The sequence below is a fragment of the Barbatula barbatula genome (assembly GCF_947034865.1).
Source record: "Barbatula barbatula genome assembly, chromosome: 3".
NCBI classification, from domain to species: domain Eukaryota; kingdom Metazoa; phylum Chordata; class Actinopteri; order Cypriniformes; family Nemacheilidae; genus Barbatula; species Barbatula barbatula.
The window spans coordinates 19,984,608-20,012,214 of record NC_136764.1 but is presented as its reverse complement, the minus strand read 5'-3'; the positions used below and the strand labels follow the sequence as shown (position 1 = coordinate 20,012,214).

The following is a 27,607-nucleotide window of genomic DNA, read 5'->3' as shown; positions in this document are numbered from 1 at the left end:
ACATTTGCTTTCTGATAGCAGCTTCCCTCTAATGATCACAGACAGTATTCTCAGTTTCCGTTACCTTTAGCCAAACAAACAAAAGGATACGTTATCATTAGGGTTAAAAAACAAATCCATTATCAAAAGGGGAAAATAATCATCATATGAAACCCACGTAATACATAAAAGTATGATTTCATTCTTCAAAATATCTTCTTTTGTGTTCTGCAGAAGTAAGAAAGTCATAAAGGTTTGAAATGACAAGAGTAAATGATGACAGAATTTTCATTTTTGGCTGAACTATCCCTTTAAGCATTATATCCATGCACCTATTAATGCTGTGTTATGAACAAAGTGAAAATATGAGCATTCAAGCGTGTTGGTATTGTTTGGACACAAATTTGGCAATTCCATTACCAAACACTCATACCATCTGAAAAGCAGTTTTCGGCGTATGTGCAAGTGCCAACATTTGTCGGTGAAGAAACCAAAACGGATCGTTTCATGACTCAGAACAGATCGCAGATATCTCACACTGTGATTGCGTAGGCTGGGCTGCAATAGGAGTTTCGTGGAAAGATTGCCTTCCAAACACATGCATGCTGTGCAAGAAAGAGAGACCAGGTTTGGTTCGAGCATGCTCATTCTATCTGGCCTGGGCGTGACAATTTATAGGCTGAGCCTCAAGTCCAACCGGGGTTTCGCACGACCCGTCCGCCCGTGTTTAAAATGCGATCGTATTTCTGAATGCATGTTTGCATTCTCTAACAGAATCATCAATCTCGTCCCTCAAAGGCTAATTTACCCGAGGCCTTTTAAATGCTCTGACAAGCCTTGTGTCGTTCATCAAACTCAAGGCCCTGTTGGCTCTCTATGCTAGCCTTGATTACACATCATGTCTGGGCCAACCACCCGTTTCACAAACAAATGCGGCCAATTTACCAGTAACATCTCCAGATTGAACACAGATCAAAATATGTTGAATGAAAGGAATGTGTCACACGAAGCTGTGTGCTGCAATTTGCTTTATTACAAAAATCTGTACAAAATTTCTTTCCAGCATGTGAATAATACCATAGACTGTTACTGTCATTTCATATTGTTACAATTGAAAATCAAAATAACCTGTTGGACAACAGCTAAACATTGAATATACTGTATGAAGTTCTGCGTTGTCCTTATACACTGGTTCACACATCACCAGTTATTATTATTTAGGGTAGCTTCTTTACATTCTTTTTTCCTTTACAGCCACCCAAAGTCACTCATATATCAACAATAGACCAGCTTGAAAATAAATTGAAATAAAATAAAACAGCTCTCACAACATTCAGCAAGAACCACTGCAAAAACTGTACACAGGACAGCATAGAGAACTACAAAAACATGTCGCCCCTTTAAGGTTTTCAGAAAAAGAATAGGCTTGATACAAAAGACTTCCATTCAAGCCCTCGCTGTCATAAGGGTTCTCTCTACAAACTTACAAAATAACATCTCAGAATAACTCAGGTTGACAGCCTCAACTGAAAGGCAAGTACTATACATTTTCAATGATTCAATCCGCCCGGCTCTGTCTTGCTCAATACTTCATAGCCTATTCACTACGGGTTTGACTTTTGGTATCTTGGTCAGCATAATTGCAGGGTGTTTCAGCTGTCGTGATGGCCGAAATGATGTACATATGAAACAAAGGCCGGACAACACATGTGAAGCTATGCATAAAGGATACTTTACAAAGCAACATTTGCAGTTTTTCACTATGCAATATGCTTGGAAAAGATATTGGTTGTTCAATTCATATCAATTAGTTTTTTCGGAGAACCTGCGAGTCATAGAAACATGTGATGGAACAGAAACATCTTTCAAGCATCAGTGCCGTATGGCTGATTTATACCACGAGGACAGCACTTCCAATGTCTCTTCTACACAATTGAAATTCCTGGACCAGCTCATGTGGCCCCTCAGCCCACGGTCCATTATTCTCTTGGGCTGAAGACCTCTCTTTAAGCGTTTGCGACCACACCCCAAGTCTAGTCCTGGCATCTAACTGCAATTTTAAATAGAAGTGCTTCAAAGTTGAATCTCCACTGTCTGTTAGTTATCAAAACCGCTGCTCTCTGCAGATGTTTCCCTCCCCCTGCGCATTGACTGTTCCCTCTTTTTTCTGCTCGCCTCTTTCAAGCATCAATGAGTCAGTGGTTCTCTCTTGATCATTGTTCATTTCCATTATGCCCTTGATTGAGCGGACCTTGGCAGGAATTTTAATCCCAGCTAGGAGGAGAATATATTGCTGCTGTCGCCATGGCCGTACAGGTCAGCCAGCTTCCTGAAGCGAGGCCCCCAGTCGCTCAGATAGTCATAGTTCTGCTCCGAGTCTGTGCTCAGGGAGTCCAGGGAGCTGAGGGACTCGGCCACCGAGCCACTGCCCTCGAACGCATATGTCTGCAGGGAGTCGTAGGGAGGGGCCGAGGGATCCACGTCGGCGTCCTTCAGCCGGTCCCAAATAAACTCCCGGAAGATTCCGTTGTCGGGGGTGATTTTGTAAGGGGGAGGACGGGAGCAGTACAAGGTGGGTACCTCGGGGGTGACGTCTCTGCGGCTTTTGCTGTCCCTCACAACGTTGAGGTTTCTCAAAGCCACCATGTCAAAGGCCTCCGTATCTTCCTCGCCCCCGCCCTCATCGTCGTAGCGCACGATGTTCTCCCGCACGTCGCGGTCTTCGTCCAGGATCAGAGGCTCCTTCTTCCTTCTCCTCATCGTCACGATCAGCAGCACTAGCACTGTGAAAACAAGACAAAGGAACCGATTGGTGTTAGTCAAAACAAGCAAACATGACCAATCAAGTGCAACCAAACACATTTGCATGAGAATTAAACAATATGATACAACAGTCACTATGAAATAAAATAAAAAAATGTACACAGTGTTTGAGTATTCATTGCATAATGTTTTATGCATTTGCACTTGTGATCTTTAATCAAAAACATCAAGCTTCCCTTCACCACCTCTCTTCATGACTTAATACCCAGAAAAAGGGGTAGGACTAAACTGACTGTCCAATGGGTACCAGTCTGTCATGATTCTGCTGCATCATGTCATGTTTCTCTTAGTATAGTGGCAGGATCATGACAGAACCTCATGTTTAATGTGGAGAGAGGCAATTATTGTTATTATTGCCTTCCATACGCTCTCTCCGGGTCGTCTCGGTTCCCATCCTCTCGTTATTGATTAATGCCCTACACCTGTTTCCCTCTTGATTTTCTCCCTTATTTAATGCCCTTGTGTCTTCTGTTTTGTGCAGGTTCGTTCCTGTGTTGTATTAGTGTAGTTATTTGTAGTTTATGTCAAGAGTTTATTCAAGTCTTGTTTATGTGTAGTTAGTTTTAGTCCTGTTCTGTCTGTCATATATTCCCATGTTTTGTTATGTTACCCCCACGTGGGTCATTGTTTTATTATTTATTAAATATATGTTAACCCCTACCCGCTGTCTGCGCTTGGGTCCTCTGTCCTTGTCTCACCACTCGAGAATCATGACACCAGTCATGTATCAGACTGTAAACTGGCATTCAAATCTGCCACCATTTTGTTAGCAACACCCGACTTACAATGATCCAATCAATTATGTAAGGATGAAATTAATTCAGAAGCAGTTTCACTTAGAAATCTGTCACAATACAGAAAACAACACACTCTAACTTCTGTTTCATGGTGACTTTAGAGTATAATTTAAAGCTGCAATATGTAATTTTTGGCTTCGATCACCATCTCTGTTTAAAACATACTTAATTTAACTTATCTGTAAAGGGGTTTCACATTATGCAAGTATTTACAATAAACATTATAATTGATATCATGTTAATAATTCAGCATTAGTATCTGCGTAACACTGACATAGTAGGTGGTGGTATTGCACCTGAAAACTGTCTACCTACCTCCCATCACTTGTTTTTTGTATTTTGATTCAAGATAAATTGGACTAATAGCAATGTGTATTAATACCCCCCCAAATTAATAGACATTCCAGATATTGTGACAGCCTTTAATCTTTAGGTGTATTTTACAAAAGTCAAATTATGTCAAACTGACATTTCCTGAGAAATCTTACAAAAAAGTATGAGTTTTCAATGCTTACTGTTTATGCACTTTGTTTACTTTTAACCAAAGTAACAGGTTGTAGCTTTTAATTAACAAAGCAATGCATTCTGGGTTGTGGCAGTGTTTTTGTCTGACCAATCAGAGACGATCAGTTTAAAGCATTTTTGTGTGGTGCAGAAACATTTTCTCCAGCAGTCTATTTACCTTAATTTTCCCCAAGATAATAAAAGATGTACAGTAGCACACTGAAAATCAGATTGAGCGTGACAATATCTCACCAGCATTTGACACCTCACGAAACTGCAACTTTCTCATTGTTTTCCACTCGACACAACATTTCTGTTAGCCTCAAGGCCTGACACATCTTCGTACAACATGAAAGATAACCTGAATTATCTCTGCAGTTCAATTAGGGCAGATGTGGTACATTAGTTTTATCAATAAGTTCATCAGATTGGGCTGTAGTGGTTTTAATAACACTGCTGACAAACTCAAAGCAGGAGGCGTTTCATCACGGGATGTGCGCCTGGGAGCACGAGGTGTTAAAGGAGTTACGGTCTGATCTTATCCTGTGTGTTTCTTTACAAGGGTTATTAACCGTAAGACCTCCACACACGCGCTCTTCAGATTTGACATTCTGTCTTCTCGCTTTTAGCTCCGACAAGTGCGAATATATGCTGAGATAAAAACATGGACGCATGAACAGGACGATTTAGGCCGATGTATGTGCTGTAAATATGGTGCTTTAACGGCCGCATTCTCCCCCTGCAACCCCCAACACAAGCAGCTTGTTCTGGAAAAAAACAGCACTAAATCCTCTCAATGAGTACAGCATATGCCTACTGTACATTTAAAAAAGACAGGATTATGTCGGTCAGTAAACATCACCCTCAGCCCTAACAGCAAAAAGACGCGTGCCTCTCCGATACATAATGCGCCAAAAATATTTCATGAAATAAAAGGACAGTTTCTTTCAGTAAAACGAGAAAAAGGGGAGAAATGAAGAACGCATCAAGACACATGCACAAAAAAGCAAAATAATCAGTTTTCATGCGAAATGCAAAAGCAATTCTCTGTTGCCGCTCTCAAACCCATGAATGCGCAGGATCTTACAGTACAGCCACAACACAGTCCTCCCACGGGAGTCTATCTTTCTGTGTGTAGATACCGCATATGTGTATTTGGCTGCCAAACCAAGCTCGAGGGGAGCTGATGAAGTGAAGGAGAGAGAAAGAGGAGGTGTAAGTGGGAGCAGACTGAAGTGAGAGAGAAAGATAGAGTGGGGGGGAAAGGGAGGCAAACGTCTAATGATCCATCCTTCAGGCCTGCCACAGCGAGTGTGAAATATGGTGCCAAAGCTTCATACTTCATCCTCGGGCCTGGTGTCGGTTTCCAGGGGCAGACAACCTGGGCGAGTGGGCCGGCGAGGCAGCGGCTGCACGTGTGTAGTCATAATCACAGTATACACACAAACACACACATACACACCAAGAAGGATACAAACAAAACCAAAGCCAACATCCACCTAACATGTTTTTACATGAGAGTACCAAGGAGTGAATAAAAGACGAACATTGAAGAATGCATCCAAGAATGTTTTTAAATATAAACCCGGAACGCGAAATGAGTTATTTACAGCAAAATGCATGTGCTGTTTATTTATATACAATGAAACTATGGGGACCACGGCTGTCGCGGAAGATTTTCAAAGCTGAAGTACTTCAGATTGCTTCAAGTCATATGGATACATTTTACACTGTGTTATTCATTATTTTCGTCCGCCCGCATGACAGCCCTTAGTCTCCCTTCGCTTTCATTGTATGAAAGCGACCAGAAAACAACTTTTGCGTTTCGCAGAAAAAATGCACACACTGTGCTTGTAGCTCTTCATCGCTTAAGCTTTTCTAGGACAAAGACGAGGCGTTTGCTTGCGAGCCGAAAGCCGTGAATCTCTCTGTTAAAATCAAAGCTGACACGCCTATTACGCTGAAAGCTAATTCTGCGTGAAGCATTGTTTTATTGGAGTAGACGCGTGTGTGCCTGACACTCGGCAATCAAAACAGCTTTTTAAAGACGTACGGTTTGATTTTCTGAGCCACCGTTATACCATTACGAGGAGTTATATAGATCTAATGCAGTCTTAAGTCTTAACTGTTACAGACTGCACCCACTTTAAGGCTTGATTTAGCCTCGGTGCGGTTTTGACACAAGATGGATGTTCAACGGGAGCAGCAGATCAATTTAACATTATCCTCAATTTGCAGTAATTGGATTGAGAAAACAATCCGTCATCCACAATCAATTAAACAACAAGTGGGATATTTTGTGGGGGCCCGGTTCCCATCGACCTCTTAAAAATGAGGCAGTGACTACTAGATTATGCACTGCCCTTCTTTCACTCTCTCTCTCTCTCTCATTCACACGTACACGTTCCCTTCACATATCTCAAGCGCTGCCAATAGCCGCGGGCAGTGAAGACTAATCAAGATATACCGGCGATACTCGGATTTATCTGCCTGTTGACATTTAGGCCACTGCCCAACACAAGGTGTTTGTACTTTATGACACCTGTCTGTCCCGCATTTTCGCAGCGGCGACATTATCTACCAAATAAAATCAGATTTATTCTGGCTGACGCAACGGCGTTCCACATCGCCTTAAGGGTCCTCATAAGTATTATAGACTGCCATCCGCTCGCGCTGTCAGTGGCCACTATGAAGCGCGCCCGGAAGAGAGGACTACTGATTGGCGGAGCAGAGAGCGAAATGTGATGTCAGTCTTGCGAAATGTGACCTGTGGGTACTAACGTGTCAGAGTGCCCCGGGTGTACCTGATCTAACTTTATTTCTCTACCCAAGACCGTGGAGTGCTAATGAGAAGGTTTCCATCAGAACTGTCATAATGTGACACGCTGCAGAAATGTGTGATGCGTAACACCGTAGATTTAATTTGCGTACCACAAACACCTGGCTGGATCCTACTGAACTCAGTTTTGCAACACATTTTATTATCAAGTTTTTGGGTTCATGACTCTTGATGTTGCAATAATGACACTATAAAAAACATGCACGGTTTAATCGAGAAACCGTTTCGTGTGTCGTTAGGTGATTTTGTAGGTCGTTTGGTAAAATGGAAACACATACACAAAAAACACTCGAAACACTTGTGCTTGTGCATCGCTCAGCGTCTGGCAGGTTTGGATGCGTGTTGCTTTGATAGCTGAAGCGATGGCAGGCAGAAAGCTTGTTGATTCATTACTCCGGAAAAAGATAAAAGGAGAAAAAGAACCATCTCTTTCCCCGCACAGCTCTCCTCCTCTGAAGCCGTTCTCATCGTTCTCCTCCTCCCCGCAACCATGAGTGAGCAGTCTTGAGCCCCTGGGGCCGGGCTCTCATCGCCAAAAATAACTGCATTGCTCAGATCAGGCAGAGCCGTGGTTTAATCCAACTCTTGTAGTTTAGAAGGAGAGGGGTGGAGGATCCTACGCCGCTGCAAACCACAGGGATGACTATTTCACGTCGGTTAAAGCTGTTAACAAGTTAGCCGAGCTCGCATTTAGATGATAAATCCTTAAGAGTCAGTGATAAATCAACACACGAGGAGGGAGTTCTGGTACCGTTGGCCTCAAACTGTGAGGTTTGGTTTGGATGAATTTCTCACAGGCCTGTCAATCTTAATTAGGACAGAACCTGAGCTTTCAGTGCCACAGACAGATGCTCTCTTCTTTCCTTTACTCTGATAGAAAACAATGTGGTTGCATAAGAATCTGTTGACTGATCTAGTTGACAAAATCTAGTGAGCTGCTTCCTTCCAAGCGATCCAGCCAACACGAAAAACGAATAATATCATTTGTTTTAGATGTAATGCAATGTGTATACACGATTTATGGTTAAAAAACGCTGTATATAATGTGCATGTTTGTATCTCCTCTTCGCCCCGCTTCTCTGAAACACTTGGATTTTTTACAAACCTCATCACTCTGAAAAGCGAGGTGTGCTATAATTGGCCAGTTAACGAGTGCGTAGTGATTGGTTGAATACTGGAAGTGAGTGATGTAACGCTTCTTACCATATTTGGAACATCAGGTTCCAAAGCAATTGTACTGACAGGTACGCCCACCTAACTTCCGTATACATTACGGTCTTAGTCAAATCATACCAAGAATTGATGTAGATTTGTGGGGTTGTGGTTACACGAGGGGTTTCAGGCAGGTCTGGGTGAGCATTCGCTTTTAGATTGAATTCATCTTTTGTTCCGACACTTACATTTTAGCAATTTTACGTTTCTAATACAGTACATGCATGGGCAACTTATGACACACCAAAGACACAGAAAACAAGTATTCTGACCATATGACCCCTTTTAAAAATTGGCTAAATGACTGATTTTAAGTTTTCTAAATGTGTTTAAGATAGAGCTTTCTAAGCTAAACACAGTACTCCATATTTTCGAATACTTCCCAACTCTAATACTTTCTAACTTGACAAACTTCAGAGGGGTAAGCTAAAAACTCCAATACTAAAAACTCTAAGGCCCCCATTTTTCTTTTATAAATTAGTTTAATTATTCTGGGTAGTAAAAATAAAATATAAAACAGATTTAAAGTATAGACGCATACGCCAGGCCAACTTCTGGTCTGTGTTTGGTTATTGGTCTGGCTAGAGGCCTGTTATATTTTAATTGATATTATATGTGTTATACATTAATATTCATTTAAATAAATATTTTATTGTAAATTTATTGCATTTAACTAAAACTACTCAACAGTTCTAGATTCTTTGCAGAGGTCTACCGGAAGAAATGTTTGGTCAACATAATGTTTGTTTATGTTGTTGCCGCTGAAACTCTCCCTATACTAAACTGTCCCTATAAAACTAAACATATTACTAGTTTGTTGGTTTCATGTGAATTATGTGCACACCATAACACTTCAGAACTATGTTCTGAGCAACACCAAGGCCGGGGGTTCTTAGGAACAAATGTATAGTATAATGCAATGTACTTATCCAAAGCTTCTGCCAAATGCATAAATGTGAATTTTGAACACCTGCGCCCTGCGCGTCCGACATTTTGGGGTGAAACCTACTCGCCTTTATGCTACCACGATGGCAATATCTGCTGCTTTGTTAAAAAATAAAAACATTAAAACATACAAAATGTCAAAAGCCTTGACTCACAAATAGATAGAAATAGCTCATTCCAGGTATTAAAAACATAACGCTTCATTATGTCAGGTCTTTATACACCTCTGAAGCGTAGTTATGTACATTATATTGCATTTTCTGTCAATAGATCCTCCTAAATAGCAAATACTCAAAAATGATGTCTTCATAGGCAGCTTACCAGGTATATAAACTCTTTGTGTATTAAGTCATGTTTAAAAACACCAGAGAATAAGTTTCTTGGGGAATGTGAAATTAAAACACATCGTATTCAGCTACTTCACATCTACAGTTGTAATGTCTTTATGGAGATAGAAATAAACTAGTTCATACTTCACTGTAATAGCACCGAAGAGGCGGAAAGAAAAAGGCTTATCTGTCATCTGTGCATGCTGAAAACAAAAAAGTAGACAAACAATGAAAGCGTCCGTCTCTCAGTTCCACGTGTATACACATACAAATTCACACCTTGTCCTAATAATAGAATTCTTTTAAGACAGAGGCAACATCTGTCAGCAAGTCGAGCTATTGCAGTGTCTGCGGACAGATCTCCACTGCGCCGGCCGAGCCTGAGAGACAACCTATCAATGGCATAATCAAGAAATCAATCCAACCATCAGGACTGCATTCACTCCCACTGCGTAGTCATCAGGTCAACAAATCAACACAAAGACACACCAGTCAACCAATCAGACCGAGTGAATGGTACATATTGGGTAGAGGTCAGTCATCAAACAATCAGCTAATAAGACTCCAAATGTAGTAATCAGAGACACCAGCAGCCTCCCAGGAGAGGGTAAACAAGTCAATTGTGGCCAAGCAGACCTCTCGGCACACACAGTGTCCCTGTTGGTAGAGCTGACGCGCCTGCACTACTAAACTGACGGCAGCCCGTCTGCATGCCGAATGTCAGGAAAAGCAATAACGCCTTTTAAAAATGTCTGGAAAGCAACATCACACGATTGAACGAATATCTATTTATGAAGTTGTATTTAAAAAAAACGAATTTCAAGGCTAATGGTGAATCACAGCTTATGTTAGCTGGGCAGCATGAAGCCAACCATTTCACCCAATCAATTTACCCATTTCCTCTCTTAAAGACATAGTTCACCCAAAATGTAAGAAAAACTACTTTTATTCACCCTCATGTCATTCAAAACCAGTATGACTTTCTTTCTTCAAGCAGAACACAAAAGAAGATATTTTGAAGAATGTTGGGTAACCAAACAACACTGGCCCTCATTGAAAAAAACACAAAGACATTTCTCAAAATATCTACTTTTGTGTTTCATAGAAGAAAGAGTCATATAAATGATGTCGTTTTCTTTTTTTGGGGGGGGGGTTAACTATCCCTTTAATAAATGGCCCAGGTTTTATTTGTGCATGATTTATCGTTGCACATTATTCTCATTTTTACAACTTTTGTTTTTCCGTGGTTAAAACAAATGAAAAAATGGGTGCGGAAATAAAATATTAACCAATAACATTAAAGTCAAAGTTTGTGAATCCAATCGAATCCCAATAAACACATTCAAATGCCCACCCTACACTACTGTATGTATAATATTTAGTTTCAGTCTGAAATACATTTAAAGCGCGTTAACAGCAAAAGAAGGTGGACAAACCGCAGAAAACCATCACTGTGACACAGCTAGTCACTTTCAACTGCCTTATTTACTAATGTTTTGTGTCGACAAAAAATGTATCACATACCAAGCAGGGTGATGATGCAGGCCAGGATGGCGACGAGAGCTCCGGTACTAAGACCCGCTGATAGCATGAAGGCCTCAGTGCCACATGACTGGGGGGTCCCATCAGAGTCACAGTCACACACTCGTATAGACAGCGTGTTAGTGCTGCTCAGGGCCGGGGTGCCACTGTCCACGATCAACACAGGCAGTCGATACATAGCCTGTTCCCTCCTCTGAAAACCACTCCGCTTGGTTAGGATAGAAGCGGTATTATCTAGTAAAAGAAGAGAAGGAGATAGATACACGTACATGAGTTCACACGGAAAGTAATACGGAGTGAATTGAGCGAAGATATGTCAAATGGCTGTGAATAGACAGAATGAGAGCTATGCTTAATCTTATTACGCGTTTCAAGGCTCCGCTATAAACTCTTACTGTCTTAATGAAATCACGTACCTTTATTGTCTCTGAGAGTGAAGTTCATGTTCCCAGCTGTCTCTGCCGTGAGAGAGAAGAAGAAGCGATGCCCGCTGGGCGGTTCATCTTTATCCACTGCACTTATGGTTTCAATGACCTGAGACGGTGTCAAAAAAGAAATAAAGAACAAGGACATGAAAACAGGATTATTATAACATTGGTTAGTTGTTTAAAAAAACGGGGACAAGTCATAGCCATGGTGTCATTTGTTTACACACATTTGCGTTACAGTCATCCATTTGGCATATGCTTTAATCCAACTACGTAGATTTATCATTTGGTAGCGTTTGTTTAACTGAAAACTGAACCTGTGACTTTGCTTTTAAAGTACAATGCTATACCTGAGCTAAAAATTAAGAGACCATTCCAAAATTATTTTCAGTTTTTCTGAATTTACTATTTATAGGAATGTGTTTGGGTAAACTTTTTGTTTTATTTTGTGAAGTACTAATATGTCTCCCAAAGTTTCTATTAGTATTTATTTGCAGAAAATGAAAACTGGAGAAACAGGTCAAAATAACAGAAAGTTCATATTCACAGTAATACAACAGTAATAATATTTCATTTTTATGTCATAAACGTTTTATCAGTTGTCATATTGTCAGTCTTTCACATTGCTGTTGTATGACATTTTCACTCCTGAGGTTTGATTTTGTTGAAAATCAACAGAGACTGAAGTGCCACAATGCATCTAGAAATGGGCTCTTAATTTCGTCCACGTCTGTATATGCCTACATATGTATAGAAACAGTATGCTATTATTGATACATAGATATTTGTTGTCATTTTGGGTAGATAACACAAAGCTTTAAGTGCAACAACAGCCTAAAATAGAAGGCGAAACTTCTTGAAAACTTGTCAGGTTTGTTTTTTGAAACTCAACATTTCTAGAAGGACAATCTGCACCATAACATGTTTACATGTCAAACATCAACACAAATGACAACAACACACAAAGTCTTACAACCATCCCGGCTCGCCCTACAGCAGCACCTCAACTCCAAAACAACCCACAGATCTCTCGCTCAAACCGCCGCAGTGTCAGTGTCAGAATATTTCATATTATAGGTAAACCTTAATATTTCATGTAAAACTACGGACCAATTTAAATCCACTGAATTTGAAGGGGTTGAACTTGGAGGAAAAACACACATTTCACATTGTCAAATTGCACATTAAGTGTCTGAAACCATGCTGAAAACAACATCCAGGGTTATAATAAATCACTAAGCTATCTGCGATGGACAACGCTTACGCTGTATCCGGGGATTTAGTAAAGTTGAAGGCCATCCCGCCTAAAACTGGACCGAACCACGCAAAGCATGGCAAAATGCTGCGTTTTCGAGATGAATATCAGGGTGACCCATCAGGTGGTACCCTAAGAAGATTTTCCTGACACACTGTTGTGGCCTAATCTGTGGGCTTTGGCTGGGTTAAATACTGTGCACAGCTCTTCCCTAGCGTCAGGCTACAGTCAGCACAAACTCAATCTGCTTGAAAACTCTCCTAAAACCCCATTGCACCGGCCGAGAAGGAGCAAATGCGCCGAAGCAGCGGCTAACAGACTCTATTAGCATCGTCTCCTAGAACACTGTGACCTTGTGCTAAGCCCGAGCTTTTCAGCACTATAATTCTCCTCTCGGTTATTTTATTTAACGTCACCTCCCCCACTTACGCTAAGTGATTATTTGGCAATGGGAACCATGAGGGATTTATCTTTTATGTGTAAATATTTTTGAAATCGTAAAACTGTGTGCATCCTGGCGCCGAATGTTCCTTCACCACAGATTACAGTAAACCGCGACAAAATTAATTACAGATTGTCCATCAGGATGAATGCAGAGTGTATTGATCAAATCAACAACTGGTTTATTTAAAACCAAGACTCTGTCTTGCCAAGGCAGAGTATCCGAGGTCTTAAACAAAACCTGCTTTTGCATTTACCGACCCTGAAGACATGGAAAGCCGATCATTATCGCTGCATTAACAAGTAGCGAACGACTCATGTGCGGCCAAAAAGTGCATCACGTGTTGATTTTTGCTCTCCTTCGCATGTACAAATTGGCTGGAGGGCAAGAATCTCTCCTGTGCCGTCCGAGCTTGAACAAAGCGATTCACAGAGGAATGTTCACAGTAGCGAGTTGGCTCAGTAAAGCAACGGTCTGTGAGTCTGCCACTGCTGACCGCGTCTCTGAGGCATAAAGAGACGAGGCAGAATATAGACGACCTTAAAGAGATAAAGAACCCCTGGGAAAACACTCACTCCTCATAATCTAATCTGCTAAATCACCTGTAACAAATCATCTGGCTCATTTAGAGACCGCAGCTTCCATTCGTATTAAGCTTCTACTAAATTCGAAAAGTCATATTAGGAACAAAAGAGAAACCAAGGGCACTGAGGAAAAAGCTCTGAGCTGGAAGGATGAAGACATGCGTTTTGTGCGACCCCATTACAGGCACTTGTTGGATGGGGATCTGGGGACCTCTTTCAACAAGCCATCTGTTTTAAACTCGGATGCAATGATGCGGAAATTTCTCGCTCCCTCACATCACCCCAACCTATATGGGATAGGTCACGATGGTCGACTAGTCGATTAGTGAGGTCATCTATTCGATTTGGAGAAATATGTATTTAAATCTATTTAAAGGGATATTTCATTAAAAAAATTCTGTCATCTTTTCAAAACTGTTTGAAACCTTTCCTTTTTCTGCAGAACACAAAAGAAGATATTTAGAAGAATGCTGGTGACCGAACAACGGCGGCACTAATTCACTTGCATTGGTTTTGTGTCCGTACAATAGAAAAGAATAGGTTCCGCTGTTGTTCAGTTACCAACATTCTTCAAAATATCTTCTTATGCGTTCTGCAGAACTGACAAGAGGGTGAGTAAATGATGACAGGATTTTTGGGTGAACTATCCCTATATACTTTTTAATAAAACCTCTAAACAATTTGTTTTCTTACCCGGCAATTCGGAGGAGTTCATTCACATTCATTCAAAGGCTCTATACGCTTGCTTTCAGAAAGACTGGCATCTTCACGGAGCAGGTGTGAAGCTCTAAATATACAAATGTGCAGATGAGCCGTATGAAAACACCGATGGGGAGATACGCTCACAGAAAATGTAACAACAGATGCGCATCTGAGGGAAAAGAGCTTATTTTCTCTCAGACGCAAATCGACAAACGGCCGTCGCAACTGTTTTGCGAGGTGCCGAAGTGACAAAGAGCGCAAAAGTGTCATCGCTGTTTGTTGATGATATTGCGTCTTGTGGCAAACATCTATCTGATCAAAATTCCTCGTCTAACAGCTCTAGGAACACCTCATTCAAAGGCTCTGACTTACAGATTCAGAAAGCACTCTGGGACGTCTGAGTGAGCCTCTCTGCTGCAGGTACAGAGGTTTAAGGGCTGCGATAAGCACAGATTCGCCACGCCAAGACTCGCAGGAGAGATGCACGTTATTGAGACGGCGTCTGACTATCGCTCGAGTGGCCCTGTGTTTAAAGATACACAAGCGAGTCTGAGTCACCGGGGATGCTAAATGATTATGAAAACATACAGGAGCTTTCATCTCAATTCACAGAAGGAGAGACCAATCCACTGTTCCTGGGAAAGGCGAGAAAGTAATTTAGCCTCTAATATAAGAGAGGCCTTTGAAACTTAGTGATGGAAGTCTGTGGTGTCCAAAACACATACGGGGTCTTAAGGGACTCCAGTAATGCGTTTCAAGGCTGAGATTGTGTTGGTGAAAGGAGACCACCGACACCTTTTCACTTAGGCAAAACAAACATTATTCACTGTGACTCTGGGAGACGGGCAGGCCAGCACTAATTGTTATGGCACAGACAATGATACTCCATCGGGGGATTGTATCTCATGCTCAGTAGACCCTGCAGCCTTGTTTTGTTCTCTCTTTGTTTCGAGGGCTTTTGTGGGAGACGTTATTTTTTATGGAAAAAAGAAAAACATATTTTATTATCCGTTCGCTGCTCCCAAAATAACTGATTAGATCAAGTCAATTTCAGACGCACTAATAATCGCATTGTAAAGTAATGAGCAGGAATTTCAAACGGCTCTGCCAAAGTATGACTGTTAATTCTATACTAAATACACACGTCGTCTGTCAAAAGATGTAAATTAGCAATTGCATACCGTATTAACTTTGATTTTACAGAGAACATCATTTTACATTGAAAGAACTTTCAAGAACAAATTAGCCTTGTGTAACAAAATCAGTCAGCGACTTTCAACATTCCCATTAGGACAGAAAAAGTTCCACCATGCGGTCATATAATGTTAAGTCCATGACATTCATCTTGTTAATGACATTCTGACATACATTTAGAGAATGCGTCTGCATCAGCTCATGCTGAGGAATTTACGATGACTAAACTGTTTGTTTGTGTCCGTTCTGCAATTGGCCGCTGCAGGACCTACTTGACACAATGCCACGGTACCCAACAAACCAATTTCATGCCACGGTCCCCTCTGTCTCATTTGCATCAGTGGAAGGCTTTTTCCACATGAGCACACAACGTTTTGACCCCCTGATTAGAGTGATATGCAGCAGAAAGCCACAGGAATCCTGTGTCATTTTGTCCATCTGTGTCTCTCTGAGCTCTTTAGAGGCTACAAGTCAGCATCACTGTCCAGATCTTTCTTGTTGAATATTCGGATGGAGGATATCATAGATATCCAAGTCTCATAAAATCAAGATTAATCCAATGAAATATAATTTCAGCAGTAACTCTAAACAAAAATGAGTATGCACATCTGCATATAGCACATTTCACATCTGATAAAAAAGGCTTTGCTGTAGGTTTCAGATTAAAGAGCTTTAGTACCTGTCCTGGTCCAGCGCTTTCACACAGGTAGGTTTCATACTCGATGGCAAAGACTGGAGCGTTGTCATTGATGTCCATCACTGTGATTAGAGCAACGCCTTTGCCAACCTGCGATGGATCCACTGAAATCACAGAGAAACCGTAACATATTTAAATATGTGATGGAGGAAGGAGTCTTGTTTCGACCAAGGTTTCTTTCAAAGGAATAGTTCACCCAAAATCGAAATTCTGCCATCCTTTACTCACTCTCAAAGTTTGTAAACTCTCACTCTCTGATAGTTCCAAATCTGTATATTAAATATTATTGGCGAGAATGATCCTGCTTGTTCTATAAACACCATGCACTGTGCTGTGTTTTACCTTTTCTGTGTTTTTCAGTTTTTCTTATTTTCTCCTGTAAATGCTCTAAGTGAAAAGCGCTATATAAATAAATTGAATTAAATAATATCTGTCTTTTTTCCGTTAAACACAAAAAGAAGACATTTTCAAGAATCTAGGACAGCAAACAGATCTGGGGCACTTTTGACTACCATTGGCATTTTTCCTACTTTGGTAGTCAATGGGGTCCATGAACTGTTTGGTTACAAGCATTCTTCCAAATATATTTCTCTGTGTTCATCGGAACAAAGACATTTGGAACTCAAGTGTTAATGGTGACAGTATTTTCTTTTTGGGTGAACTGTTCCTTTAATATTACAGTTTTTAAACTATAAATATTAAAATATTTCTGTCTTTATTCACTCATGTCATTCAAAAGATATATGCTGTTATTTTAGTTTCGTGACGCACACAGGCACACAAAAGGAGCAGAACTGTGTATATAGTGCAGGGTTGACGTTCTTAGACACTCCAATGACCTTTGATGTTTGACGTGTGCGCTATATTTGATCTGACAGCCTCGGCAGAGGTAAAGATTACCTATTAGTAACTATGACTTAGCTTTGAGTGAAATTTTTCTTATGGCTTCAGAGATGTTGAAACATAGTAGTGCTTTTAAGGAGCATGACAGTGTGGTCACTTTGAAGTGTCATTGAAAAATGTCTTACACTATGCTATACATTTGCTGTAAAACTGCAGGAACTGCATCTTTAATGCATAACAGCTGTGGCTCGCCTGAAAATAAACCTTTAGTATATTATCCATAACATACAACCACTGAATATTGATAGTACTTGTTATTGTTTCATTCTTTTTTAAGATGAAGAAATATTTAAAGGTCCATCTTTGAAGACATAGTTTTTAATATTATGTTGCACACAGCACCTTTAAATGGGTAGTTGACAAATATACTGTACATGTGTCTTATTGTGTGACAGCCAAAATATAGAAATCAAACTGTGTATAATATATATTTTCATATTATAATTTATATTTATAGTATAAAATAGCATAAGAAAGGTGTATCTTTATTGTTACAGCTTTCCTGTAGCTCAGTGGTTAGGGCATGGCGTTAGCAACGGCATGGTCATGGATTCAATGATATATGTACTTAAAATATATAAGTTAATTTACCATCTGCAAAAGTTACTACAACCCACACTTTGTCCTTAAAAAATATTTAAGGCACTTTTATCATAGTGACATCCTCTGCTGTAGCGAACAATGATCTAATTTCTTAATTTAGCAGACCATAAGCTCTGTCACATGCATTTATTTACCTCACTATGTTTGGCTAATAGTTTTTAAAATACTGCTTTAAATTATAGAACTAAACTTCTATAGGTGTATTTAAAATCATTTTAATTCACGTTGCACAAATGTACAGTGTTGCCATTTCTTGTCTAACATTCATATACTAACACACAACCCAAAGATGCTTTTTTGGGGCATTTGTTATTTTTTCTGTGTGAATTTATTCATATACTGGGAGTGAGCAGCACAGCAAAAGTAGGATCCTCACCCAAACTCCTGCTGCACTGCTGCTGTGTGAAGTGTGAGCGCTGTAACCTGTTAACATGGACGCAAAACAAATCTGCTCCGCTTACTCATGCGGTGTGAAACAGGCCTCTTTCTGTGTTTACAGCAAGTCTGGAGCATCATGAGTGTCACAAGTACATAATTCGTTTTTGTGAAACTCAAGTTCACATGTTTATCTCAGTGTAATCATTCTTGAACGGGCCTTGAAACTCCACTGGGCTGCTTTTTGTAATGAAGGAGCTCAAGCACAAGACACAGCCTAAACTCCAAGTGCTCAAAATAACCTTGAAATAGTTTGTTTTTAGGATCAAATTAAGAACAGAGCATCAGAAATGATATCTGAAGATGAAACATTTTGACCCTTTCATAAGGTTTTCAAATGAAGTCCACCATTGATGCAACATTCATAATTGAAACGGTGAATTAGCTGTTCATTTTCTTTGCTCAGTGTTCCCACGAATCCAAAGGGCAATAAATGGACTACAGGAAATTCATTTACGCAATACAAGCAACAGAATTTGATGTGACCTTGAATCAAACATATGCTGTCAAAATAAATAAGCCAATTGCAACATCATCCCATTTATCAGCAATTCAATCTGAAACAGCGAACACAAATGGGCCAAGCAAAAACAAAACAAATCAAAACAATAAATAACACTGTTCTGCTACAGCTAATGTACACGCATGAGGTTCTGTACATGAATGTAAATCATTTTTCCTGCTTTTAGCAGTAGGGTGATATTTCCAACCATCAGCGGATGCCACACTTGGCAATCGACAAATTAACAGACTGCGAGAGGGCGTGGGGTTATTTTTGTTGTGTAACTATGCATTGTAGATATCTCAGATGGTTCTTCTGTTTAAGCACAAGCGAACACCAAACACCTGTTGAGGGCACAACCAGAACATACACAGCTGCTAGTTTCCTTTTGGCGAGCCGACTGCTATTTTCTAATACATCCTCTCGTTCTATGCATTGGCTCATAACACAAACTGTCTGCTACAAGATCAATATGTCAACAGCATTTAAGAGCATCTCGTTCGTTTGCTTAGCGAAATGGTTTAACTAAATTATCTCTAAATTCTCTTTGCATTTTCGCGAGCCGTCCTGTCATTCAGCTTCTCATATTTTTGGCATGGGAGACGGCGAGGGCATCGAGGAGGACAAATGTGGTCTTCAGCCAAATGAGTTGATGGAGAGCATAAATAAATAAATTCTGCAGGTGTGAACACAGCGGGCTAGAAATGTGCTGGCTCATTGCGAGTTGATTTTCAATGAAAACTCTGTGATTTATTGTATATACTACGCTAGCTTGCCTCTTCACACGGCTAGCAGAATTCAGCCTAACTGTGAACCAAAAACTCTTCTGGATTAAGCAAAAGCGCGCCAGTAAATATATTCCTCTTGCCTCCCAGTATCTCCAGCCAAAGATATATAGAGCCCATCTGCCTCTGTACCTTACACACCTGCAGGAAACATGCTGAGTTGCAGACGTGGATAAAGAAACAGCGCTCGGTTTGAACCGATTAATCTATTAATATGACTTTGGGGTACGAGAGAAATCCAGGCAGCCTGCCACCTCCGGATGGGTATCATAACTGGCTTTACAATGTTCTGAACAATAAAATGGGCGATAAGTTACCTCAGATTCGATGTGCCGCGGACAGTGAACATTAAGCTATTGCCGTAGTGATGACTATAATGTCACAACCGATGCCTTCAGGCACAAAATCATAATTTCGGCACGTTAAATGCAGTCACAAACGTATTAAGTTTTAAATGATTGACCAGAGAAGGAGATTCCTGGCGCGTACGGCTGCCTTAGTCGGCTGCCCCTTTCAAATACCATTGCCCTCCGAAAAAAAGAAAATCCATTTTCAAAAATTGATATTTCCTCCCTTATGAGTTTCAGAGCCATTAGCTCTTTACCTAACACTGCCGGAAGACAAATGACTTTGAAGCTACCTTTAGGGTTCTCCATCTCATTCTTACAAGCAAATAGAAAAGGACATTTCAATCTTCTCTGCCAAAACCCATTTCAGACACTGGACTGATTGTTTAAGGGAGTAAACCAGTAAACTTTGGTTAGGAGTGTCCACATTTGTGAATATGGGTTAAGAATATACCCACAGACGGATTATTCCCCTCCATCACTCAAGTCAACATGGTTACGTCCGTCCGTGCAAATGCTGCAGGGGTTCAGAACTAAGGTCGTTGTGAAAATCATGCATGTGAGAGGAGGATGCTGCGGTTCTGGCCATCGGCTACAATCACGATGAGACTCGATCAAACTACGTGAATTCTGGAGGTGCCAACAGACGACGGTCACCTCGGTGGCACGGCATCTGTTTGTAGCGACCTCACAGATTGAACTATCGTCTGTACAGAATTCGCAGCTGTACGACAGCGAGACAGACGCGACACATGCTCACAGCATGTGCTTTGAAAAATGGATCGCTTCAGAGTAACGCTAAATGTAAGGCCAAGCAAAGCCTGCTAGCCTTGGGATAATGACATTCATTGGGAAATTGCTGGGAAGGCTTAAATTTTATCTCTTATTGCAGTTAGAAGGATTTCATCCTAATAGAATTTTGAATTGCAGAAAGTGAAACACAGCTGCTCGAAGCTCCACAATATGAAATGAAATTAAATGTGAGCCGACTATCTCTCAATACAAAAATATGTCTGAATGTCTCATTTGTGAAGGACAAATGAACAGATAGACCTTGTTCCGTAACATTAAGGAGCACGGAGGCACATTGTAAGCCTAACCTTCACGAGTATCCAAGGGACCTTCAGAGAGTAACAGTAGCTCTATCAGTGTAGAAATGATTTGATTAGGAGTTGACTCACAACTTTCAATAGCGAGGATGGTGATGTTGTGTACAGCATTGGCTTCTCTGTCTAATGCTTTCGCTGTGCTGATGAACCCTGTTGCTGCCTCGATGTTGAAAAATCGTTCTAGGTCCGTGTTTCTGTCTATCGAATACCTGTGGAAAAACATGACAGTCAAAACAAAACACAGAAGCTTTCACTTTTAACAAGTCTTATGGATGTAGCCTAAAGCTATTGTTGCAAGTGAGAATCCCCAGCCAGCAATCTGACTTTTCCAGCGGCTCTCAGGCACAGAACTAGTCAATAATAAGAATGTGTCTCTTAACTAAAAACACCCGAGTCCACTACTCATTTACAGGCAAAATTTACATCCATTACTCTATAAGCAAAGGAAATAATTTAATGAAATATTAACGGTGCAGAAGATAAGCACATGTATTATCCTTGTGCATAGCATAGCCATCGAGCTAATTCATAAAGGAACGCAATAAAACAGAAATTAAAATTGTCCTCGAGGCAATTAAGGTTTTATGCTTTAATCCTTTTAGTCTTTCTCAAGATTGTAATTTAATCTTGCCTTCATAAAAACGGCAAATCTTTGTTGTAAAACATCATGTAGACCGTATCGTACCTAATGGGGCTGTTGGTGGAATCGGGGTCCAGAGCAGAGACGGTCCCTATGATGGTTCCCACTTTAGCAGCCTCAGAAATAACCATTTTACTGAGCGGCAAAGAGAAAATCGGAGGCTCATCGACATTCTCCACAGTCACCCTCACCATTGCCGTATCACTGAACGGTCCTTGAGACAAGAAGCGTGGGTCTATGTTCCTGTTGGATGCCTCAATTTTCAAAGTGTAGCTTGACTTTGTCTCAAAGTCGAGATACTAAGGTAAAGAGCACAAAAGGGAGGGTGGGGAAAAGTGTGGAAGAGTTAGTTTTAAATTGGAAAACAAGGACACAGCGTCTGTGATATGTATTGAGGCAAGCCGCGAAAAACAAAGTTCGTGTCCCTGCGACGTGCGCACGCATAATACGTCCGAGAAGCCTTGATGCTCTCCTCTTAAGTCTCATATTTCATTGAACTATTGCTATCGATTGACAGGACACGAAAAGAACAGTGTCAAAGCAGTACATTGATTTTAAGACAGAGATACATGATGTAGAAAATGTCTTGTGGAATACTTTCTTATATAGTCATTTATCACTCCTGTCTGCTGTAATATGCAGTGCATTGAAAACTGCCTTCTGTTCCTGCTTCATATCACTGACAATACATAACTTCCCTCAGGGCACAACCAAATCCAGCGTGTTTAACTGTGGCTTTAAAATGAAAAGTCAAAGTCAGTTAATTGTCAATTCTATATATCAGGGAAAGAAATAAAAAGTAGTTTTTACGAAACCCACAACTATTTAACATTGTAAAGGAGTCGCTGGGGGGGTTTCATATGGGGATATTGTCACTCACAAGGGCTAAACACTACATCGAAAATACAAGCTTAGACTATTGAGGCATGTGAGTGCAGAATGTGTTATTAAAGTGATCTAATCAAATTCAACGTTTTTCTAATTATGGGTTCACACTAAGACCGAATTGAACTATTTACACAAGTATATGACAAGACACAGTCCATGCAAAAACTTGAATAGACGTGAATTGAAATATGGCCAAGACTTTAAGATATGTGCTTTAATGTAACAATTAGCCCCTGTGTCACCTTGTAGTTCTCAAGGGGGCCCTAGCTTACTTCCAAGAGGCCCTCAAGATGACCAATATTTTGGAAAAAGACAAATTGAGCACTGAATTACATTTAAAGATATTAGAATTTGGCCATTTTTCTAAGGAATAAATGTTTTTCCAGTTAATGTTGAACTTGTCAAACAAACAGTCTTGAGTAAAATAGGCAGTTCATAGCACATCAACAATTGGCATAACAAAATATAATGTATAATTCAATCCAAATAAAATGTCTGATAAATAATTGGAATAAATAAAACATTGCACAGTATGGCTTTCCATACTGCATCTAAAGTAAACACATCTGCATCTTAAGGAGGGAGGGGGTGCCATTCTTTGGCTGTTTTCAAAGCTTTGCTTACGTTTTTTGGGTGTTTACCAATGGATGTTCGTGTTTTTAGCTTACAAAACGCTTTATAATTCACATTTCAAGTCTATTGTTCACCGCTGTCCCTCTTCTCACAAAACGATTGAATTAATTCCGGTATTCCGGTCCCCTCTTCCGAAACGCTCTGATTGGTAAAGCTGACCCCGCGGTGATTGGTTCTCCGTATCAGTATCAGTGATCTTCTGCTTCTCAGGGTGTTGTGATTGGTCGGTCCCCCTCTCAGTGCACGTGTATTCATAAGCTTTGGCATTAAGCTAAAAACATGCGACGGCATCACTGGAAACAGCAACTCTAAAAATCATGATAGCCCGTGGGAAGAAACCCTTCGAGTCTCATTGTTCAAAAGAGTACATTTCTGAGTCCTCTTGCAGAGGGGAGAAGGGCAAAAAAGCTAAAGGCCAAAATATATTCTCCTCATGCTGTTCCAGACTAGCTTTATATACTCCGCTCGGGGGGACGTGACATGCTGAGCTGTCTTCACGGCGGGGGCTTCCAGGCAGAGGAAGAGCAGTTTCCAAACACTGATGATTTCCTGAAGTCAACAATTATCTCTTTTGTCTTGTTGACATTAAGAGATAGTTGTTGACACCACACTATATTTCAGGGCCTCTCATCTCCTCTCTGCGTGCGATCTCATCATCATTGTTGATGAGCCCTAGCATCGCCATGTCATCTGTATACTTGATGATGTGGTTGCCGGGGTGCCTGGCAACCAAGATGAGTCAACGGAATGAACAATTGAGGGTCGAGGACGTGTCTCAAAGGGTCACCCGTAGTGAGCAAGGACACGGAAAAAAGTTTGTCGTGAAATATAGGTTTTTACTAGGGGTGTAATGGTTCTCGTAATTTATTTTTACCGAACTTATATTACATAACTTAATAATTGTAATTTTCATCAAATTTTTATGTTTTAAAATGTAAAGTGTTTGGTCAAGCCACTACTACTAGGCCTACACGTGCGTGTGTGTACAAGATAATAATGGCACCACCTCCGCCTCATTTTAAGCCAGGAAAAACCCTGGGTCTTCACTTCACCCTATCTCAAAGATATTTGGAAGAATGCTTGTAACCAAACATTTCATGGCCACCACTGAATACCATGGTGGGAAAAATTACTTTGTTCTGTTGAACACAAAAGGAGATATTTTGAAGAATGTAGGAAAGCAAACAGATCTATGGAAGTCAATGGTGCCCAAGAAGTGTTTGGTAATAAGCATTCGGCCAAATATCTTTCTTTCAAAAACTAAAACATTGCATTTATTTCCAGCAAAGTGTAATGACTAGATTTTCACCGTGGTCTCAGACTTTTATAGCTTATGTTTTTCATTTCATGTCTGGATTGTAAGATTTGTTTGGACCAGGCTGCACCGTGCACTCGCACAGCATTCACCCTCATATATATATGCTGTCATAGCAAGGGCCAAAAGCACATATAAGGTTTGGGCTGTCTCTGGCCTACCTTCTGCAGAGTTATGACTCCTTCCTGGGTATCTTTGTCTGTCGCGACCCTGAACACCCCAAGGCCATCGCCCTCTATAATTCTGTAGTCCATCTCAGCATTTGGTCCGATGTCAGAATCCAAGGCTTTTATCTTGGCCACCACCGATGCCACAGGCAGGGATTCGGGCACAGCAAACTGATAGGATTCTGCAAAGAGGACCAGCAAACACACACATGCAGAGGTTATTGATGATGCTATTTCTCTTTTTTCCTTTCTTATCACCCAGCTGTTAGAGTCTGGTCTAAGCTAATAATGTATCTCTCTGCTCTGTGGCAGGTAAAGCCGCTCTATAGATACAGCGTGCACGAGGATGGTCTAAGCTCTGCAGGCTCATTCTACACAATCTCAGACACATGCTGGTGGTGGTGATGTTATCACGCTGCTATAAATAGAAAAGGAAATGACTGTGATCTAAAAAAATCCTCTAATAGAAAAGAAGACTTTACAATGATATTCTTCTACGTTTCAGATCTACCTAGTAATTGCGCAGCGACTACAGTGAGCGCTAGATCTGTATAATACCAGATCAGCCCGAGTCATTAAAATTCTCAGATTACTTAATGCAAATGAATGCAAATTAACCAAAGTGACAGCTTGCATGAATGATGGATCATATCCGCGTTTGTATTATAGCTGGTAATAAAATCGTACTCCGTGAGAAGCGGGGTGGATTGTCGTTAACGTCCGACAGCGTGACCGTCACTGACGTCGTGCCTGAGAGTCCTCCCATCTGGCCCACCATGTCTTTGGCTTGGATCACCAGCAGGTATTGGTCCCGTGCTTCCCGGTCCATGTTGGGCAGAGCCGTCCTCACGATGCCTGCACAAAAAAGTGGCTGTTTTACAGAACGTCCGGTGTTGTTGCATGTGATTCATCGCACAGTTTAATGATAATGTCCTTGCCGTCAGGAGCTGTGAAAATGCAACTAGATTACAGAATGAATCGCGGTCCGCTTTGCATTTTAAGGAGATGGAGTGTGCTTCAATTAAAATAGGCTTACCATTTCATAATCTCCCTATAGCAAGGACCTTTCGCCGATTTGTTAGTCCGTATCATAATGGATCTCTCATCGATGAGTCAAATCCAGTGCAGAACTTCAAAAATCAATTTCCTCCCCAAACCATTGTTGGTTTTGGAATTATCATTGCATTGCACACCCAAGATTGATTAAATAGTACATCTTTCCTTTAGCGCGCAAGCAGCTGTGATGAATCCTAATCAATATGTGCTGCTATTTGCTACACCTCGCATCATTTTCTCAGACGGAATCTCTAAAATTAGTCCTAGACTTCAAAAGAAAAGGGAGAAAAAGTTTAATCAGGGTTTGTAATTTAGCCCGTTGATTGAGTCCATATGTGGAAATGACCTCAGTTACAGCTGGAGTGCTGATTACATTAAGGATTTCATTCCCTGTAATCAAGTGTAATGTGTGCCAGTAACTTCATCACAAGTCCTATCAACTTTTTCCATGTTAAAGTGAGTCAATCAAAACACGGGTCTCTTAATATTTCCACATTGCCGTTAAAGGAATTGGTGGTTAGCATGTCAGCCATGTCACTCAAGCCGACAAAATGAAAAGCGTGAGTTTATATTCTTTTTTCAATCCAATTCTACTGTATATATGAAGTAAGCACTAGTAAAATCACACTTCCGGATAAACAGCAAATAGACACTTTTTGACCTAAAAAGCTGCATGGGCAAAAATGAACCGTACGCTCAAATCCTTGTTGAAGGTGCGTACGCTTTTAATGCCCCGACAGATTTGTCAAGACACAAAAACAATCTTGTGTGGGCTGTACAGTACCTGTCTTGGGTTCCACTGAGAAATAAGGTTGTCCCTCAAGGATGCTATAGACGACCCTGGCGCTGTTTCCATATGTGGGGTCGTCTGCGTCAGTCGCCTTAACCTCAACCACAGATGTTCCTTGAACAAATCAACCACAGATCTGGTTAAAATGGTACCAAACGTAAATCTTAATCGAAATAATTCAATCTCGCTCAGTTACTGCCTAGACGTTTGATACAGATTATCAGTTCAACATAGACAACAACTGGTCTGTTAAAGCGAAAAAGGTTAGGTGCATTTTTTCTGTTCCTGCTCTGTTTACCTCCGCAGCATTTTGTGTTCTTGTACCTGTCTTGGTTACTTACAAACGTCTCTCTTTAATATGAATTAAGAGATGCACTTCTGCAAAAGCCCAGAAGAACTAAACAAATGTGCACACGTTTGGCTTTCGTATCAAATCAAGGTTTCTTGTTGAATGAGACAAACTGAACATCTGCGGCTCAGAAAGATGCTGTTCTTCATTTCGAGTTGGAACGCAGCAGCACACAGAGACGTTAATACCGCTTTACTGGCTCTCTGATATTTTCCACATTTTATTTAAACTGTAAAAATGACCAGGAAAGTGCCAGGCCTTCATTTGAACACAATTTACAGGCCGATCCCGACTGCGGTGTCCCTCAGAAACGGCTGATTATTCCTAAACGCGTCTGCTTGTAAAAAACTCAAAAAGGCATTTGGGGACGGGCCCAGATGTTGTCATATTTGTAACCTAAACATCTGGAGACATGCTGCATCTTTGGCAACTCCTAACCGCAGGAGGGACCCGAGCCAAATGAGTAACTCTTTATCAGATGGTGTGATTTCGGTTTTCATATGTTACCTTGTACCTCATCATTTTCACAGGCTGGTACATTCACAGACAGTTAGAGAGACAGGCATGTGCTCGCGGCACTCGAGAATCTCTTAAACCCACCTGACAATAAATTTACACAATATGTCAAATACATTGGATGAGAGTATAAAGGCATATGTTATGAATTTGCACTCTGGTCTGGTGTAAGAGAGACGTGTCTGGGTTAGGCTGTGGTCCCCACACTTGCAAACAATCTCCTGTTTCTTAATTACCAAATTAAATTAATCATTTTCTCGTTAATCAAATCCATTCATCACCGGTTGACTGCTAATG

General features: G+C 40.7%; 1 protein-coding gene across 1 annotated transcript in view; it reads right to left on the bottom strand.

Annotated features, from left to right (window-relative positions):
- Positions 1-991: 991 nt before the first annotated feature.
- Positions 992-27,607, bottom strand: part of cdh7a (cadherin 7a) — a 46,469-nt gene continuing 19,853 nt past the window's right edge. Inside the window, exons 4-12 of the mRNA XM_079452671.1 lie at positions 26,440-26,559; positions 25,287-25,454; positions 24,594-24,781; positions 21,642-21,895; positions 21,029-21,165; positions 16,255-16,376; positions 11,387-11,504; positions 10,953-11,204; positions 992-2,762 (exon numbers count right to left, since the gene is read on the bottom strand). Coding sequence (XP_079308797.1) covers positions 2,254-2,762; positions 10,953-11,204; positions 11,387-11,504; positions 16,255-16,376; positions 21,029-21,165; positions 21,642-21,895; positions 24,594-24,781; positions 25,287-25,454; positions 26,440-26,559 — 1,868 coding nt within the window. The 3' untranslated portion in view covers positions 992-2,253. The remainder of the gene's footprint in view (positions 2,763-10,952; positions 11,205-11,386; positions 11,505-16,254; positions 16,377-21,028; positions 21,166-21,641; positions 21,896-24,593; positions 24,782-25,286; positions 25,455-26,439; positions 26,560-27,607) is intronic.